This window comes from Bufo gargarizans, chromosome 3 (assembly GCF_014858855.1).
Source record: "Bufo gargarizans isolate SCDJY-AF-19 chromosome 3, ASM1485885v1, whole genome shotgun sequence".
NCBI lineage: Eukaryota > Metazoa > Chordata > Amphibia > Anura > Bufonidae > Bufo > Bufo gargarizans.
The window spans coordinates 317,348,561-317,364,875 of NC_058082.1; the positions used below are offsets into that span (position 1 = coordinate 317,348,561).

Below are 16,315 nucleotides of genomic sequence, written 5' to 3' on the forward strand. Positions count from 1 at the left end.
TTCATTTCTTTTATTATTGAAAAAAGGCAATATTATACTTGAAATTTTAAATTTTTTAAGCCTTTTTTCTTTTCTTTTTGTTTTTTTACCACTTGGACACACTAGTTCTGATGGCTGGTATAATACACTGCAAAACTACTATTTTTCAGTGCATTATTCCTGTCCATATTACACTAATTAGCCTAATTGGCTTCTGTAGATGGCAGATTTGGCCCATTATTATGTTGGATTTACACGGCCCGATAATCAGGCCAATTAACTGGAGGGAATGGTCATGAAAAAACGCTCTCTCCTGATAATATGTCTGTGTAAAGATAACGCAGATTAGGATGCCTCCCAGAAACGATGAATCTGTATGAGGACAAGCTATAGCAGTAGCCATCACTCATCCCCATACAGTGGAGGTGATTGCTGCATGTAGAACTGAGGAGCAGGCAGTTACCGGGAAGGATTTGTCCCTTCCTGATAACTGTCTGTTCACTTGGGCCAGCATTTAGCTTCTGGCTGCCGGGGCAGCCATTGGCAGCAGGGTATCATTTTGCAAGAGGGACCCGATGGGGTACAATCCAGATGAAGCTTCCTGTCTCTGTCAACCACTTAGATACTATTACATAAACAGTGCTGTGCATTAAGGACCTTCCCATTCAGCTGTACACAGAGCAGGAAGGGGCTCACCTAGACTTCTGGAAAAAAAGGTCACTTACCGCACAGTAAGTCGGGCATGTGGCATTGCCAGAACCTTTGGATACTGAGTCGTTTTCGTAACATTTTTCTCCCATGCAGTTAAAAAAGTTACAAGGTGCTCCCTGTGATAATATTGATAAATGAAATGTATTAGATATTTACATGACATCATAAGAAATATGATATTTCTCATAAGTGCTGCAGTAAATGAAGATATTTCTGTAACTCAAGGGAGTTTCAGAGTTGATCATGTTCTTGGCTGCAATGATGACGTCCTGTGTACCACACTTGACTGCTGCAGCCATTCACTGAATTAATAGCACTGTTTTTGCAGAAGACATAAAGCTGTATAGTCTATGGAAGATGTTCATAAATAGCAAGCTGACCGGAACATACTGACTGTGAGGGCATCCACTTGGCAAATGAGGTTCAATAAATGTTCATAAATGTAGTTATTCATCTGACTAGTAATAATCTGCATGCAACATACAGTAATGCTTGGAAGTTTGTGAACACTTCTGAATGTTATATATTTTATATATTTATACAGTATTTGACCTAAAACTATAACAAGGATCTATCAAAGTCTGATCTGCACAACACGTTCGTGGACGCTTATCATGGTACAACCAAATACATTTCTGAGGTCGCTCACTCCACTTGATTGCCTTCCCATTGATTGAAAAAAATATATAAAAATCTGACTTTTGCTGTCAAATTTTCTGCTAATCCTAAAGGTTCACATACTTTTGTCACTCACCGACATGCAATATGGATCATTTTCCTCAATAAATAAATGGCCAAGTCTAAGATTTCAAAATCTGATGTCGTTTTAGGTCAAACTTATGCAGAAATATAGAAAATTCTCAAGGGTTCATAAACTTTCAAGCAACACTTTACATTCGTGGGAGAGTTGCCTCTTGAGATGAATCTGGGTGTAATGTCAATCAGCTGCTTCAAAGGCCCAAAAAATATTGTCATGTCAAGATATATATATATTTTTTCATATATTTCAATATATTTTTCTCAGTTTTTTGCCCTGGTATCAGCACTCCTCCTATTTGGCCCAGGTGATTTTAATTAGCAGGAGACTGCATAATGGTTAATAAATTCCTACCAGTTCTCAGTTGGAGTTCCTGAGAGCATATGCAAAGGTGAGCTTTGACAACTGTTCATATGGCGCGGTGCTGCATGGTAGTCATTGGTGCTACGGTACAGTGCTGGTGGGTTGGTGGGGCCCAGTGCCTGGGTGGCATTGCCAAGCAGCAGGGGTGCTGTTTGACTGGTGGGTTCCGCCGCCTGCTGGCGCAGTGCTGCGGCGTCGGTGGTCGCTACGTGGTACAGCGCCAAATTAGAGTAGGTTCCCACTCGAGGAGGCAACCTTGTCGTGGTGAGTGGGCTTATGCTTTTTGATCGAAATGTATACTAATGCCTCATGCACTCTACAACTGGGCTGTATCTCAATAGGGAGCTGTACTTGGGAAGAAGATGGCTAGAAGGTTGGAGGAATGTTTAAACTAGGGATCGGTCGATGTAAATACAGTATAGTAGGGGTAATGAGAGCAGATAGTGACCTGGGACTAAAGCTGGTTTACATGGCCAGATGGAGCAGGTGATTGTTGGGAAGAAGGTGATTGGTTGGGAAGAAAGTGTTCCCGACAATTAACTTCTCATCGGTGGAGGTGATTTACATGCAGCGATCACTTCCATTGTATGGGGCTGAGTGATGGATATTGCCATAGCTCGTCCCCATACAGATTCATTGTTTCTGGGGAGTGCTGTTAAGACTGCACAATCTGTTGCCCAGAAATGATGATTGAGGTGTCTGCACCAACAGTCATTTCATCCGAAGAACAAGCATTTCGCTCATTCATTGGGTGATCTGCTTCACCTTTTCATGGGCAGATTTCGAAAGAACGTTCATACGAATGTTCATTACGGCTAATCGGCCTGAACATTGGGCCACGTAAACCCCCTTCAAATAGCTTCTGTCCTCAGGAAAATGCCACCTCCTCTTCAAGCAGCTAATTGGTGGGGGTGCCAGGGGTCAGAGTCCCGCCAACCATATATATATAGCCTATCCTGACGATACGTCATCAATATTAATGGCTGGACAATCCTTTTGAGGTAAGGAAAGCCAATTTATACCAGCTCAGAGAAGACCTAAAAGGCATAAACCGGGATGTTCTCAAAAATAAAAGTACACAAGCTAAATGAGACAATTTTTAAAACTATAACTCGTGTGAAATACATATACCTTATGAGAATATACATGGAGAAAGCATAAATAGTTAAATAAAACTGTAAGAGTAGCAAATAAATAATAAAAAAGAAAGTGCAAAAACTGCTAAAACAAGAAGGCAGCAAAGAGGCATTAATAAATTATAAAGAAAAAAATTATGTAAAAAACAAAGGCTTCAAAGACTGAAACGAATGCAGAAGCTTTGCCAAATAAAGTAAAACTCATCCAAAATTATTCTTCAATGATATAAATAATTTTAAAAAATAAAACTGAACATGTTATCCCCCTCAAAATTAATCTGGGCGTAAGGGTGGAAGAGGCAAAAGGAAAAAGGACAATGTATTAAATACCTTCTTCTAAAGACTAATAACAGTATTAGGAATATCTGTATTGGTATTAATAAATTCTGCGCTAAAGGGGTTGTGCAAGAATGGAGGGTTTGGGAAAAATCCCCCAAACCTGCTTCCCCCTCCCCGCCATTCCCCAACTTGGCCAGACCCGTATAGGTAATCTTACTTGCTTCTTGGCTCTGGCACCAAACTTTTTGCCAACCCCCCCATTCTTGCACAACTCCTTTAAATGTCACCCTTTGAACCCAGGAAGAAGTGTAGTACAACCAACAAAGGTCTAACACAAATTACTGGGTCTGGCAAATGGAACTCTGTTTCTGATATTTACAGATTCTATCATGACTGGGTCTATTCCACTGGACAGGTGGATAGCAAATGTGGTGTTAAAATTCTAATATAATATATTATATTATAAATATACAGTATTTTTCACTCCAATGGATGCACCTTTTCCCCAAAAGTGTGTGTGTGTGTGTGACAGTCCATCTTATGAAGCGAATACAACATGAGTTCAGAATAGGATTGGAGAGCAGTGAATATAGTGCTCCTGGTCTTGGTTGTACTCACTGCTCGCTGGGTGCCGTGCTGCACTGTGTTCTGACTGTGTACAGCATCAGGAAGTAGTGCACTATGACCCGATGCCGTGCGACGCCAGGTCGCAGTGCAACACTGGGGTCGATGAAGACTGGGGGTCTGATGAAGATTGGGGGATGACTTGAGGTCTGATTGCAGTATCCCACTACGTGATTGTGGGCACCGCAAACTAGTTTTATTGTTATTTATTTGCCATATATTATGCCTGTATGCTGTACTTCATCTCATGTCATATTCTCCCATGTCACTGTCAATGTCATGTGATTTTTACATGTAAGATCCTTTACACAGGCCTAGTTAGGGTGCACTACACTAGTTTCTCCACTAGATGGGGCAGTGTTACAGTGTATATATAGCTTAGCTCAGGCCCAAGTTATGCAGTTTAGACTAGTTTAGTCAGAGAGCAGCCAAGATGTAGCTACCTGCTGGGGGGAGGCCTCCTGCCTCTCTGCTCTCTCCCTGTTGGCTCCGAAGCCCAGGGTTAAAGCAACAAGATTCAGCCCAGAGGTGAGAAGTCCACTTCTACAGCTCACTCCTCCGGGGTGACCAGTGACAAGCTGCTACAGCAAGTATTCAAGGGGATTTTTAATGTGTCTTAAAGTCAAAGGACAGCAGACGGCCATACTTAAAGGCAGGGGCGTAACTAGAAGTGACTGGGCCCCACAGCAAATATTTGTAAGGGCCCCCCTCAGCGCGCTTCGCACCTCCCTCCTCCTGTGTAAACCCCACTCCTTTGGCACAGTGTAGCGGTATACTGTATATTGTGTGGCACAGTGTAGAGGTATACTATATATTGTGTAGCACAGTGTAGCGGTATACTGTATATTGTGTGGCACAGTGTAGCGGTATACTGTATATTGTGTGGCACAGTATAGAGGTATACTGTATATTGTGTGGCACAGTGTAGCGGTATACTGTATATTGTGTGGCACAGTGTAGAGGTATATTGTGAGGCACAGTGTAGCAGTATACTGTATATTGTGTGGCACAGTGTTGAGGTATATTGTGAGGCACAGTGTAGCGGTATACTGTATATTGTGTGGCACAGTGTAGCGGTATATTGTGAGGCACAGTGTAGAGGTATACTGTATATTGTGTGGCACAGTGTAGCGGTATACTGTATATTGTGGGGCACAGTGTAGCGGTATACTGTACATTGTGAGGCACAGTATAGAGGTATACTGTATATTGTGTGGCACAGTGTAGCGGTATACTGTATATTGTGTGGCACAGTGTAGGCTATATGTGTATAACATAAACATACTCCACATGAACACTTACAGTTACATGGCTTGGTCCTTGGGGATCTCGGACACCACTTCCACACTTTGGCCGGGGGCTCGGCGGAGCTGATGTTGTGTTTTATCCTAATGAGAAAGATTTTATAATAAGGATTTGGAGAAGGGGCAGAGGGATAGCAGAGCAGGGAGAGGCTGGTGCCGCTACTAGGGGGTCATACCATGGGGCAGTAATAAAACCCACCATAATGCCCCCCCCCCCAGTAGTAATAATTCTCCTTATAATGTGACAGTGCAAAAAATACCCCCTTGTAATGCCCCCAGTTGAGCTAATGTCCCCATAGTGCCCCAAAAAATGTGCCAGTATAAAATACCCCTATATAGTGCCCCCAGTAACTTCCCCCATAGTGCTCCTCTCCCCCCTTCCTGCTAGTGCCCCCCCAAAATGTACCAGTATAAAATGCCCCATATATAGTGCCCCAGTAGATGCCGCTCAGTGTCCGGCCTCTGATAGGCTGCCGGCCTAGTGTCCCCCATAATGCCCCCCAATAATGTGCCAGTAAGTGCCCCTATCATGTGCCAGTATCAAGTGCCTCTCCCCCCCCACATGTCCCAGTATCATAGTGCCATCTCCCCCCATGTGCCAGTATCAAGTGCCTCTCTCCTTCCCACCCCCCATGTGCCAGTATCAAGTGCCTCTCTCCTCCCCATGTCCCAGTATCATAGTGCCATCTCCCCCCCCCCCCCACTAAAAAGTGCCAATATCAAGTGCCTCTCTCCCTCCCCCCTCCCTATGTGCCAGTATCAGGTGCCCCCCCCCATGTGCCAGTATCAAGTGCCAACCCCCCCTCTCCCCTCCAGGTGCCAGTATCAGGTGCCTCCCCCCCCCCCTATGTCCCAGTATCATAGTGCCATCTCCCCCCCCCCCCCCACCACCACCACAAAAAAAGTGCCAGTATCAAGTGCCTCTCTCCCTCCCCCCCCCCCAATGCCAGTATCAGGTGCCTCTCTCCCTCCCCCCCCATGCCAGTATCAGGTGCCAACCCCACTCCCATGTGCCAGTATCAGGTGCCAACCCCCCCCCCAGGTGCCAACCCCCCTCCCCCCATGTGCCAGTATCAGGTGCCTTCCGCTCCCCCATGGCAGTAACAGTCGGGTATTAAAAAAAAAATAATAAACACTTCTACTTACCTCCATGTCAGCGATGCGATGCAGCCTCTTCCTGTGTCCCGCCTTGTATTCTGTCCCGCCCTGTATGCCCTTATATGGAGTCAGTGCTTGTATTTCAGAAAAGAGTCTGCTGGGATTCGAACCCAGGACCTTCTGCTTCAGAGGCAGAGCAGCTATCCACTAGACCATAAGAGCTGCCTTGAGGCTGAGTGAAAAAATATGAGACTTCTACTGTTATAGCTGGCTAAGTGTACATCTATACACATGGCAGCTGTTCATATATAGAGATGTAGCAGAGCTGAATGTGCAGGGACAGCTGTCATATACAGATATAGCAGTGCTAGGTGTGTTTGGGCAGCTGTCATGTGTATAGATGTATTTTTTTTTTTTTTTTACAGTCAGTTGTAATGCAGCCTTTATGGCTGTGAGGGTAAATGCTTTGCCACTGATTCACTTATAGATTGGAGGTTGTGGGTTCGAATCCCAGACCAGGAGACTTTTAGCAGACAGTAAAATTAGATCACTCTAGCGGCTGTGAAGGGGCCCTGAACACGATATTTATCTAACTTGAAAATAAACTGTAACACACGCTGCTTGGGGCGCCGGGCCCCCTTGGCAGCCCGGGCCCCGAAGCAGCTGCTTCCCCTGCTTCCCCGGTAGTTACGCCACTGCTTAAAGGCTTCCCAGGCACCTTTGCAACCAGGTGTAGGACACAGCTTCCGGCATCCACACTTCCAGTTTAAATCCTGAGGACAGATAGGCCAACCTTCAGAAAACACTGGAAATAGAGGTTCAAGGACTCAGCAAACCACCTTCATTCAGGTTAGAATCAGGCGAGAGTTTCTACCAGCCAAAGACTTTAAGTACTTCAAAGCCTAGTCTGAAGCAGTAGCTTTCATATATATATTTAGGACAAAGACCCTGTTTCTTCTGAGGACTTACATTACCCTACCCCTGTATGCATGAGACTGTATTTCATGACATGGATGTACCAAAGACTGTTTATCCCTTGGATGTAACCGTTACCAGGAGCAACGTTCAGTAAAAGTTATAAGTTGGATTGCACCATCCTTGTCTCAGTCTCCAGTTCCTCAGTTAACACTACAATAAATGGTTGTACCACCATAAAAGGTACTGGCGTCACGACTATAAGGGACCTTGCCATAGGCACAATTATACAGACCATCAAGGGCACCTCGAACCACCATCTGGCCTGTGTCCCTTACACCAGAGTGCGCCCCAGAGAATGCCTTGTGCCGTTCTCCTCATCACTTGTGCAGGCCTGCCCAGGGACGACATAACTGTGAGTGACCAGAACTGTATTTACCTCAGCCCACCTATTGCTCACACCTTGACCTCACATGTAATTCCCCTGTTGGTCTGGCATACTGCATGATGAAGATAGGGTGTCTGATTTGGGGGTCTGTTGAATATTTGGGTCAGAATTGGGAGTCTGGTGAAGATTAAAGGGCTTCTGTCACCCCCCATTTAGCAATTTTCAGTATCGGACATTAGATATTTGCTAATGTCAGTTGAGTCCATATATATCACTCTTACCTCTCTTTGTGTTGTAATTTCTTTAAAAATCGTACTTTTATAAAATGCTAATTACTTGACTACCAGCAAGTTGGGTGGTTACTTGCTGGTAGCCGCCGCATCCTTGGACTATAAACACGCCCCCTCCTCCACTTGATAGACAGGGCCAGCAAGCGCTCTCCTCCTCCCGCTGGCCCTCTCTGCCCAAGAAATCCCTTTCTTCTGTTAGTGACCTTGTAGACAGCTTACATAGTAGAATTGGAATATTTGTAGATAATACTAAGTAAAGTAACCAACACTAAGGAAGATAATATAGTTGTAAAAATTGTAAGAAAAAAGTCACCTGTGTATAGGAATTTAGGGCCCTTTCACACTTGCGTTGTCCGGATCCGGCATAGAGTTCCGTCGTCGGGGCTCTATGCCGGAAGAATCCTGATCAGGATTATCCTAATGCATTCTGAATAGAGAGAAATCCGTTCAGGATGCATCAGGATGTCTTCAGTTCCGGAACGGAACGTTTTTTGGCCGGAGAAAATACCGCAGCATGCTGCGCTTTTTGCTCCGGCCAAAAATCCTGAAGACTTGCCGCAAGGCCGGATCCGGAATTAATGCCCATTGAAAGGCATTGATCCGGATCCGGCCTTAAGCTAAACGTCGTTTCGGCGCATTGCCGGATCTGACGTTTATCTTTTTTAGAGTGGTTAGCATGGCTGTCGGGACGCTAAAGTCCTGGCAGCCATGGTAAAGTGTAGTGGGGGAGCAGCATACTTACCATCCGTGCGGCTCCCCGGGCGCTCCAGAGTGACGTCAGGGCGCCCCAAGCGCATGGATCACGTGATCACATGGAACACGTCACCCATGCGCACGGGGCGCTCTGACGTCATTCTGGAGCGCCCCGGGAGCCACATGGACTGTAAGTATACTGCTCCCCCGGCTCCCCGCTCCTACTATGGCAACCAGGACATTTAATAGCGTCCTGGGCTGCCATAGTAACACTGAAAGCATTTTGAAGACGGATCCGTCTTCAAATGCTTCAGTTCACTTGCGTTTTTCCGGATCCGGCGTGTAATTCCGGCAAGTGGAGTACACACCGGATCCGGACAACGCAAGTGTGAAAGGGCCCTTATATAGCTACTGTCATAATTTCTTTGCACTAAGCTCCCCCTAGTGGCAGCTACATAAAAATGCAGTGCTTTCATGTCACGAAGAGAGTACGTTGAGCTAGAGGAAAGTATTCTGAGGGCCCAACCTCTGTTTATACATATGCATGTTGACTTTTAATTGAAAAATTTGATAGGATGTCTGGTGATTATTGATCCAAGTTTGTTTCCAAATTATCATCATGTTGGGGGCAGTTTTAGGACAACATGGCAGTAGTGTGTGTGTTTGTGTGTGTATATATATATAACTGATGGCCAATGAAAAAAGGCCTAAAGAAAGTTTAGCTTTTCTCTTTGCTTCCATACAACATAGTGATCAAGAAACTCACATTCATTGATGGTGCCATAGTATGAGCTGGATCTTCTGGCCTGGGAGAATTTTCCATGGGTACGCTACCTGTAAAACAATGCAGATACATGTGTAAGGGTTCTTACACACATTAATTTGCCTTCAGCCTTTTTTACCTGTAAAAACAAATGTTTTTTTTGTGGTGTTTTGGCTTTTTCTTCTTGGCGTTTTTTTCTCTATAGAGAAGATGTTGAAAGAACACCAGCATGCTACATTTTTTAGGATGCTTTCACATCTGTGTTTTCAATTCCAGTTTTGAGATCTGGCAGAGGATGGTTAAATGGTTCAGTTTTGTCCCCATTCTCCCCATTCATTGTCAATGGAGAAAAAACTGATCAGGATACACAAGTAGGCATCCGTTCCATTTTGGTGCTGGACACAAAACCGCTGCAAGCTGTGGTTTTGTGGCTGGTTTGCAAAACGGAGCAAACTGGATCCGGCATGAAAATCTATGTAAGTCAACGGTGGCGGATCCGTTGTTTTGTTAGCGAAAAAAAAAAACAGATCCGGCTCTCATTGACTTACAATGATTTTCATACCGAATCCGGTTTGTACAGTTTTGATTTAATACAACTGGATCCGACCGAAATGGATGCATCTGGATGTATTAAATCACACAGATCCGTTTACTTCCGGTTTTCAGATTCTCTGCTGGATCTTAAAATCAGAATTGACAACTCGGATATGAAAATAGCCTTAAAAGACGCAAGAAAGACATAAAAAAACGACCTAAGGAATAAAAACACCAGTAGCAAGGAAAAGAGTTCAGTGTCAGGTGTTTCATATTTCCCATAGACCTTCAGCTAACATCTGCAGTTGGTGTTTTTACTGCAAACAATTTAACAAAAAAACAAACGTATAAAAAAAGTGGTAGATAAAAAATCTAAGGGGGTCATTTATTAAGACCGGTGATTTATATGCAGGCTATAATCCCCATGCGCTGGTGGAGGAAGCGCCAAAAGGTATGTAGAGGTCTGTGCCTCTACATAACTTTGGCGCTTGGTTCCGCCGGACGTGTGACATGGTTTAAAACAGTGATGCCCAACCTGTGGCCCTCCAGCTGTTGTAAAACTATATCTTCCACCATGCCCTACTATAGGCTGAGAGCTGTAAACTGTGCAGAGATGCTGGGAATTGTAGTTTTACAACAGCTGGAGGGCCACAGATTGGGCATCACTGGTTTAAACTATGCCAGCTCCCTTGTTGGCGTAGGTTAAGACCATTTTCCACACCATAAACTGGCATAAAAAATGGTAAATGAGACAGGCCTGCCTGCCTATGCTCTTATCCACCCACCCCCAGCCACATTTTTCCATCACCTCGGAAAAGTGGAGTGAGTGGGGAAAGCTCGCAGATTTTGCAGCAAAACCCCTTTCGTGACATAATCTGCACCTTAAATACGCCATAAAGTGGCGTATATTTCTTAATAAATGACCCCTAAGTGTGAAGGCACCCAAATACATCTGAACTGTTCTGCTACTATATGTGGTAGTCTACAATACTGATACTCATATAATTTGTAGTTTATATTACATTTTACGTAAATCATGGAATTGTTTTGTTGTACCTGTCAGGTCTTGTGGTGCAGCAGTACCGCTTTCTCCAGTCATAGTCTGAGCTACCGATACGGAAATCCCTATCCACAGCAGAAGGCACACTGGAAAAAAAAATTATGAACCTATATTAGGTGACATATATCCAACACAGGACCAATTTGTAGAAACTTAAGAACTTAAAGGGAACTTGTGACAATGAAAATGCAGTGAAATCTGCAGACATCATATTATAGAGCAGGAGGAGCTGAGCAGATTGTTGTGGGATAAGATTCACTATAACTTGTACTTCATTCAGTGAAACATCTGCTCTCTTTATGCTGAGCCTTAAAGCAAGTGCGTGGCAAAACAAAAGGGAACAGGCGCTCACAGGGTAACAAGTAAAACAAATTGGGTCTACGGTAGTATCTGATGGTTAGGCTCACATTTGGGTGATGTGCAAGTCTAGGCACAACACTATTAGTATGAATATTTGAGGGTGCAGCAGATCGGTGGCGTTGGATCCTCAGGTCAGGGGGATGCCGATCCCTCTCAAGGAGAACAAACTGTACTGTCTCCATTGGAGACATGAATGGCAGACAATCATCATTTGTCAGTGAAGAAAGTAGGTTCTTGGTTGCTACAGAGATTGAGGAATGGCTGGAGAGCGCCTACTGCCATCATGTATAGCGCAGAAACACACAGGACCAACATGAGGTGTCATGGTGTAGGGCACCAATAGCTACTATGCCCATTCCTATTTGGTATTCGTGATAGAAATGAGTCCTACTGGCTTTCATGACTTATAAGATGTAGTGTTCCAACAAGATAATGCCTGACCACACACTTCTTGTGCTACACAATGCTTTTCAGAGTGTCCAGCATCTCCCCTGGCCTATCAATCTGTAACATCCCAGAGTTATGTTACGAAACTCTTCTACCCCGCTACAACCTGTTAAGGGCATTAACATTGTCATGTCATGTAATTTCATGTAATTTCCTCACAAATGTGCATTCTAAGGCTTGTAAATGTATATTGCTGTAATTTTCATGTTCACCAGTAGGTGGCAGCAATGTGTTCAGCAAGGACTTAGAGGCAATTTAGTGTTTCTAGGCTGGAGTAGTACATTTCAGATCAGCTCCCCCTCTATGAGCAGAAGTGGGCTGGCCCATGTCCTGCCTCATGGGAAGGGAAGGAAGTTTAAGTTAGTGTGTAACCCACCCCTGCTAGGGGTAGGGTGTGCGTGTAGGAGCTCCCAGATATAGGGATCCAAAGCCAGGATCTTGTCTCGCCTGAGACAATTGATCATCATCCCCAGCCTGAGCCTTGCAGCCTCAGCTGATAGAAAGCAAGCAGCCACATCCAGTATTCCAGGAAGAAGCATACCCTGTGAAGATAACTGTGAGTACTGTCCAGAGACCAGGAGAAGCCAAATTCCTCCTCAGCAAGTCAGTTCCCAAGACAGCAGAAGATAGATAGTGCAGAAGATAGATTCCTGCCACTTTACAGAGCTACTAAGCAGACATCCCTTTCCTGCAAAGCTCCAGGTACATGAGAGAGCAGAAGATAAATTTCTGCCACACATTGCCAATACCTGCTGGGACCAAAGACTCATGCTGTACCTTGCTTGGATGAAAGCTGCAACTAGTAAAGACAAGTTTGAATTTTACCCAAAGTCTGGATCTTAATTACTGCTGCAAATCCCTCTATTATTCCTACTAGCACCACACTCATTTTATTGCAAGTGAGCCAGGATCCAGGAGTCCAGCCGTACCCAGGTAGGAGACACCATTGACACTATTGCCATTACCACACAGAGACATTACACCACTCTGGCATTCCTAACCTGGTACGTGAGTTACAACACCTTAAAGGGCCCTGTGTTAGTACCCTGCGCACGCTGCAATTGGCGTCACAAACTAAATTATAGACTATCACCTACACCTGACTGTCAGTGCTAGCAATCGTACAATCTGTAATAGAGTACTTGGTTGTATACGTCTTCAGTGAGGACAGTGTTTGCCCCACAGTAACATGTGATTGGATGTACTGTTAATACACCAGTGAGGACTGTGAGCGTCTCCTAAGAAAGGCAGTGTGGGGAAGTGCACCTTAGTTTACACTGATTTTTATTGTATTTTATTCATCGCTTTCCAAAATGGCAAACTATGCTGATAGCTAGAATCTGTCTGCAGTTTATCTGTATCCAGCACAGCTTATCCATAAAAGGTGGCTAACCTCTCTAAGTCAATATGTGACCCTTTAAATTGCCTTGAAATGTGATCTGGGTTATAATCCACAGCAAAGGCACACATCTGTAGACTTCACTTAACTGTATATGTACTGGGGTGCGTTCAGAGGACCGTATTTCTGGGTCCGCATCCATTCCACAATTTTGTGGAACGGTGTGGACCCATTCACTGTAATGGGGCCGGCAGCACACCATGTACTGTCCGCATCCATATGTCCATTCCGCATCCCCGCAAAGATTAGAGAGCATGTCCTATTCTTGTCTGCAATTTCGGACAAGAATGGGTATTTCTATGTAGATCTGGCCCTGTGCTTTTTACAAAATGCTTACAGTCTGAATATAGCTCTATTCTCATGTGAGTAGAATTCTCACTTTGTCTCTGCACTACAGTAACCAGGCGTGGCCACTACAGTGTATGGAGGTACATAGTTCTGGTGCCTGGGTTTAGCATTGCAGGTCTTGAGAACACCTGACCCAATGGAATTCCAGGAGTTGAACCCCGTTTGATCTGATATTGATGACCTGTCCTAAGGATAGGTAATCAATATGGAAATGCCCTTTAAATAACTTGATATAGCATATCATAGAATTTCATCATGGGACTCAATCTCCTCAAATGGAGTATGAAAATGATGAAACCAAAGTTCACGTAATATTCCTCAATGGAATAATCTACAACACGCATCACTATTTCCCAGGAGATATTTCAATTACAGTATGTACCTTCACACACAGCTTAGTCTTCTGGGGCTATTACTAAAACTGCCAGAGGTCACCTTTTTCATTGTTTATAGAAAACAGAATCCTTGACTTAGGCTACATTCACGCTACAGTGAAGAAAAATGGTTCTTTAGAAATGGTTAAACTTACTTGTCCGAGCTCCAGCGGCGCAATCTTCAGCCTCAGCATGGCTGTGCCGGGAGAGACGTGCTGCTAAGCCACACCCCATGGTGACATGACAGCATCCTTAACAACAGGATGCAATGCTCTGTTTCTCCCTGAAGCTGGCGTGTGCTGGAGGAGATAGCAGTGGGTTGATTGCTCAGCTGCTCTATTCCTGTGTGCTAGTGTTCTGACTGATGGAGCGCCTATCAGGTGCTGATCCAGGGACTCGGTTCTCTATTTAAACTTCTTCCTGGCCATACACCATTGACAGTGATAGTCTTGTTTGGGCTCACTAGCTAGGTTCCTGGTTCTTGTTCCTGTGCTGATTTGGATTGCCTGTGTTTTTTACCTCAGCTCGTCTTTTGACCACTCTCTGTCTCGTGATTTGTACTGTGCATCTCATCTGGTTCTGATCTTGGCTCATCTTTTGACCACTCTGTCTCTCGTTTTTGTACTCTGATGTCCTCCTGGTTCTGACCCATTTACGTACGACTCTGTCTTTGTTTGTTTCTAGGTATTTGTCTGTAGTAGTATAGGAATCCAATGGGTTCTGACCCATTTAAGTACGATTGTCTTTGTTTGTTTCTAGGTATTTGTCTGTAGTAGTATAGGAACTGTTGACCAGTTGCGGTCTTGCTACCTAGGGCTTATACTGCAAGTAGGTAGGGAAAGCGGGCTAGGTTCTAGTTTAGGGCTCACTGTCCGTGTCTGTCCCTACCTACAGGTGTTACAACTGTTTTTACAGCCATTTTTTTTCACAGATGTCCTTCTGAGAAACATCCATTTAAACTTCCCTCTTAACTTGTATGGGCGCTCTCAGTTTGTGAAAATGAACCAATAGTCTTTGTGTTGAACTGTGCCAGATTAACCATGCAGCATTAGCCGCTGTGATTAATTTAGCTCCTATAGACTCTCTAGCCTGACCGTATACCTCCTATTTGTTGGTTTACGTTACTCCCCAAAAATTTCAAATTTGGAACATTTTTTGTGCACAATGTCACATTTAAGCCACAATTGCCTGCCTACAGAACCATGCCCTCACTCAGCTAAGCCATGCATCTTGCAGGATGAGGCAGAAAGTGTCTAAAACTGTTAATAAATTTAGTGCAAAGCATGTACACCAGTTAATTTGGGTACAGTTTGTGGCAACTTTCTGGCTTTTTTAAAATTGTATATCCAGGTGTGCGTGTGTGTGGTGTGTGTGTGTGTGTGGGGGGGGGGGGGGGGTAAGTGGGGCTTGTGCAGAGGGTTGAGGGAGTGCCTGGGCAGTTCAATGATTTACATGGTGAAGCAGAGAGCCAGCGCTCCTCAGCAGGCCACACATCGTGCTGCTGGCTGTGTGGGAGGAGTGGTGTGATGTGATCAGATTGATTTTATTTATTTATTTTTACTTCATTAATGGGGCTGAAGGGGGGACATTATTAATGTGAGGGGGGCACAAGGTGGGTATTACTGTGAGTGAGGTACAATATAGGTGTTACTACTGTAAAGAATGTATCATGAGAGTATTCATAATGTGAGGAGCACAATGTGGGCATAACTACTGTGAAGGGCTACATTATGGGCATTATTATTGTGAGGGGGCACAATGTGGGGATAACTACTGTGAGGACCTACAATGTGGACATTATTACAGTGAGGGGGCACAATGTGGGCATTACTACAGTGAGGGGGCACAATGTGGGCATTACTACTGTGAAGGGTACAATGTGGGCATAACTACTGTGAAGAGCTACAATTTAGGCATAACTACTATGAGGGGGGCACAGTGAGGGCATTGCTACTGCGAGGGGGCACAATGTAGACATTACTACAGTGAGGGGTCACAATGTGGGCATAACTACTGTGAAGGGAACAATATGGGCATAACTATTGTGAGGGGGCCACAATGTGAATATTACTACTGTGAGGAGCACAATGTAGGCATAACTACTGTAAAGGGGTCACAAAGTGGGCATAACTTCTGTGAGGGGTCACAAAGTGGAAATAACTTCTGTGAGGGGTCACAATATGGGAATAACTTTTGTGAGGGGCTCCATGTGGGCATTACTACTGTGAGGGGAGTCACAATGTGGATATTATTACTGTGGAGAAGGCACAATGCGGGCATTAGTACTGTGAGGGGGCACAATGCGGATATTAGTACTGTGAAGGAGGCACAATATGGGCATTAGTACTATGAAAGGCCACAATGTGAGCATTACCACTGTTAAGGAGGCACAATGTGGGCATTACTACTGTGTGGTAGCACTAAGGGGAAATGCCCTAGACTACCCTGTTATACATTGGGATGGCTCGGTCTTACAGAGCCAGCACAGCGCCC

General features: G+C 44.5%; 1 protein-coding gene across 2 annotated transcripts in view; it reads right to left on the reverse strand.

The window, feature by feature from the left end:
* The window catches only part of LOC122931929, a 79,749-nt gene that overhangs the window by 20,376 nt on the left and 43,058 nt on the right, over positions 1-16,315 (reverse strand). For both annotated transcript variants that reach the window (XM_044286019.1, XM_044286017.1), the window contains exons 3-5: positions 10,891-10,980; positions 9,304-9,371; positions 705-806 (exon numbers count right to left, since the gene is read on the reverse strand). In XM_044286019.1, coding sequence (XP_044141954.1) covers positions 705-806; positions 9,304-9,371; positions 10,891-10,980 — 260 coding nt within the window. The remainder of the gene's footprint in view (positions 1-704; positions 807-9,303; positions 9,372-10,890; positions 10,981-16,315) is intronic.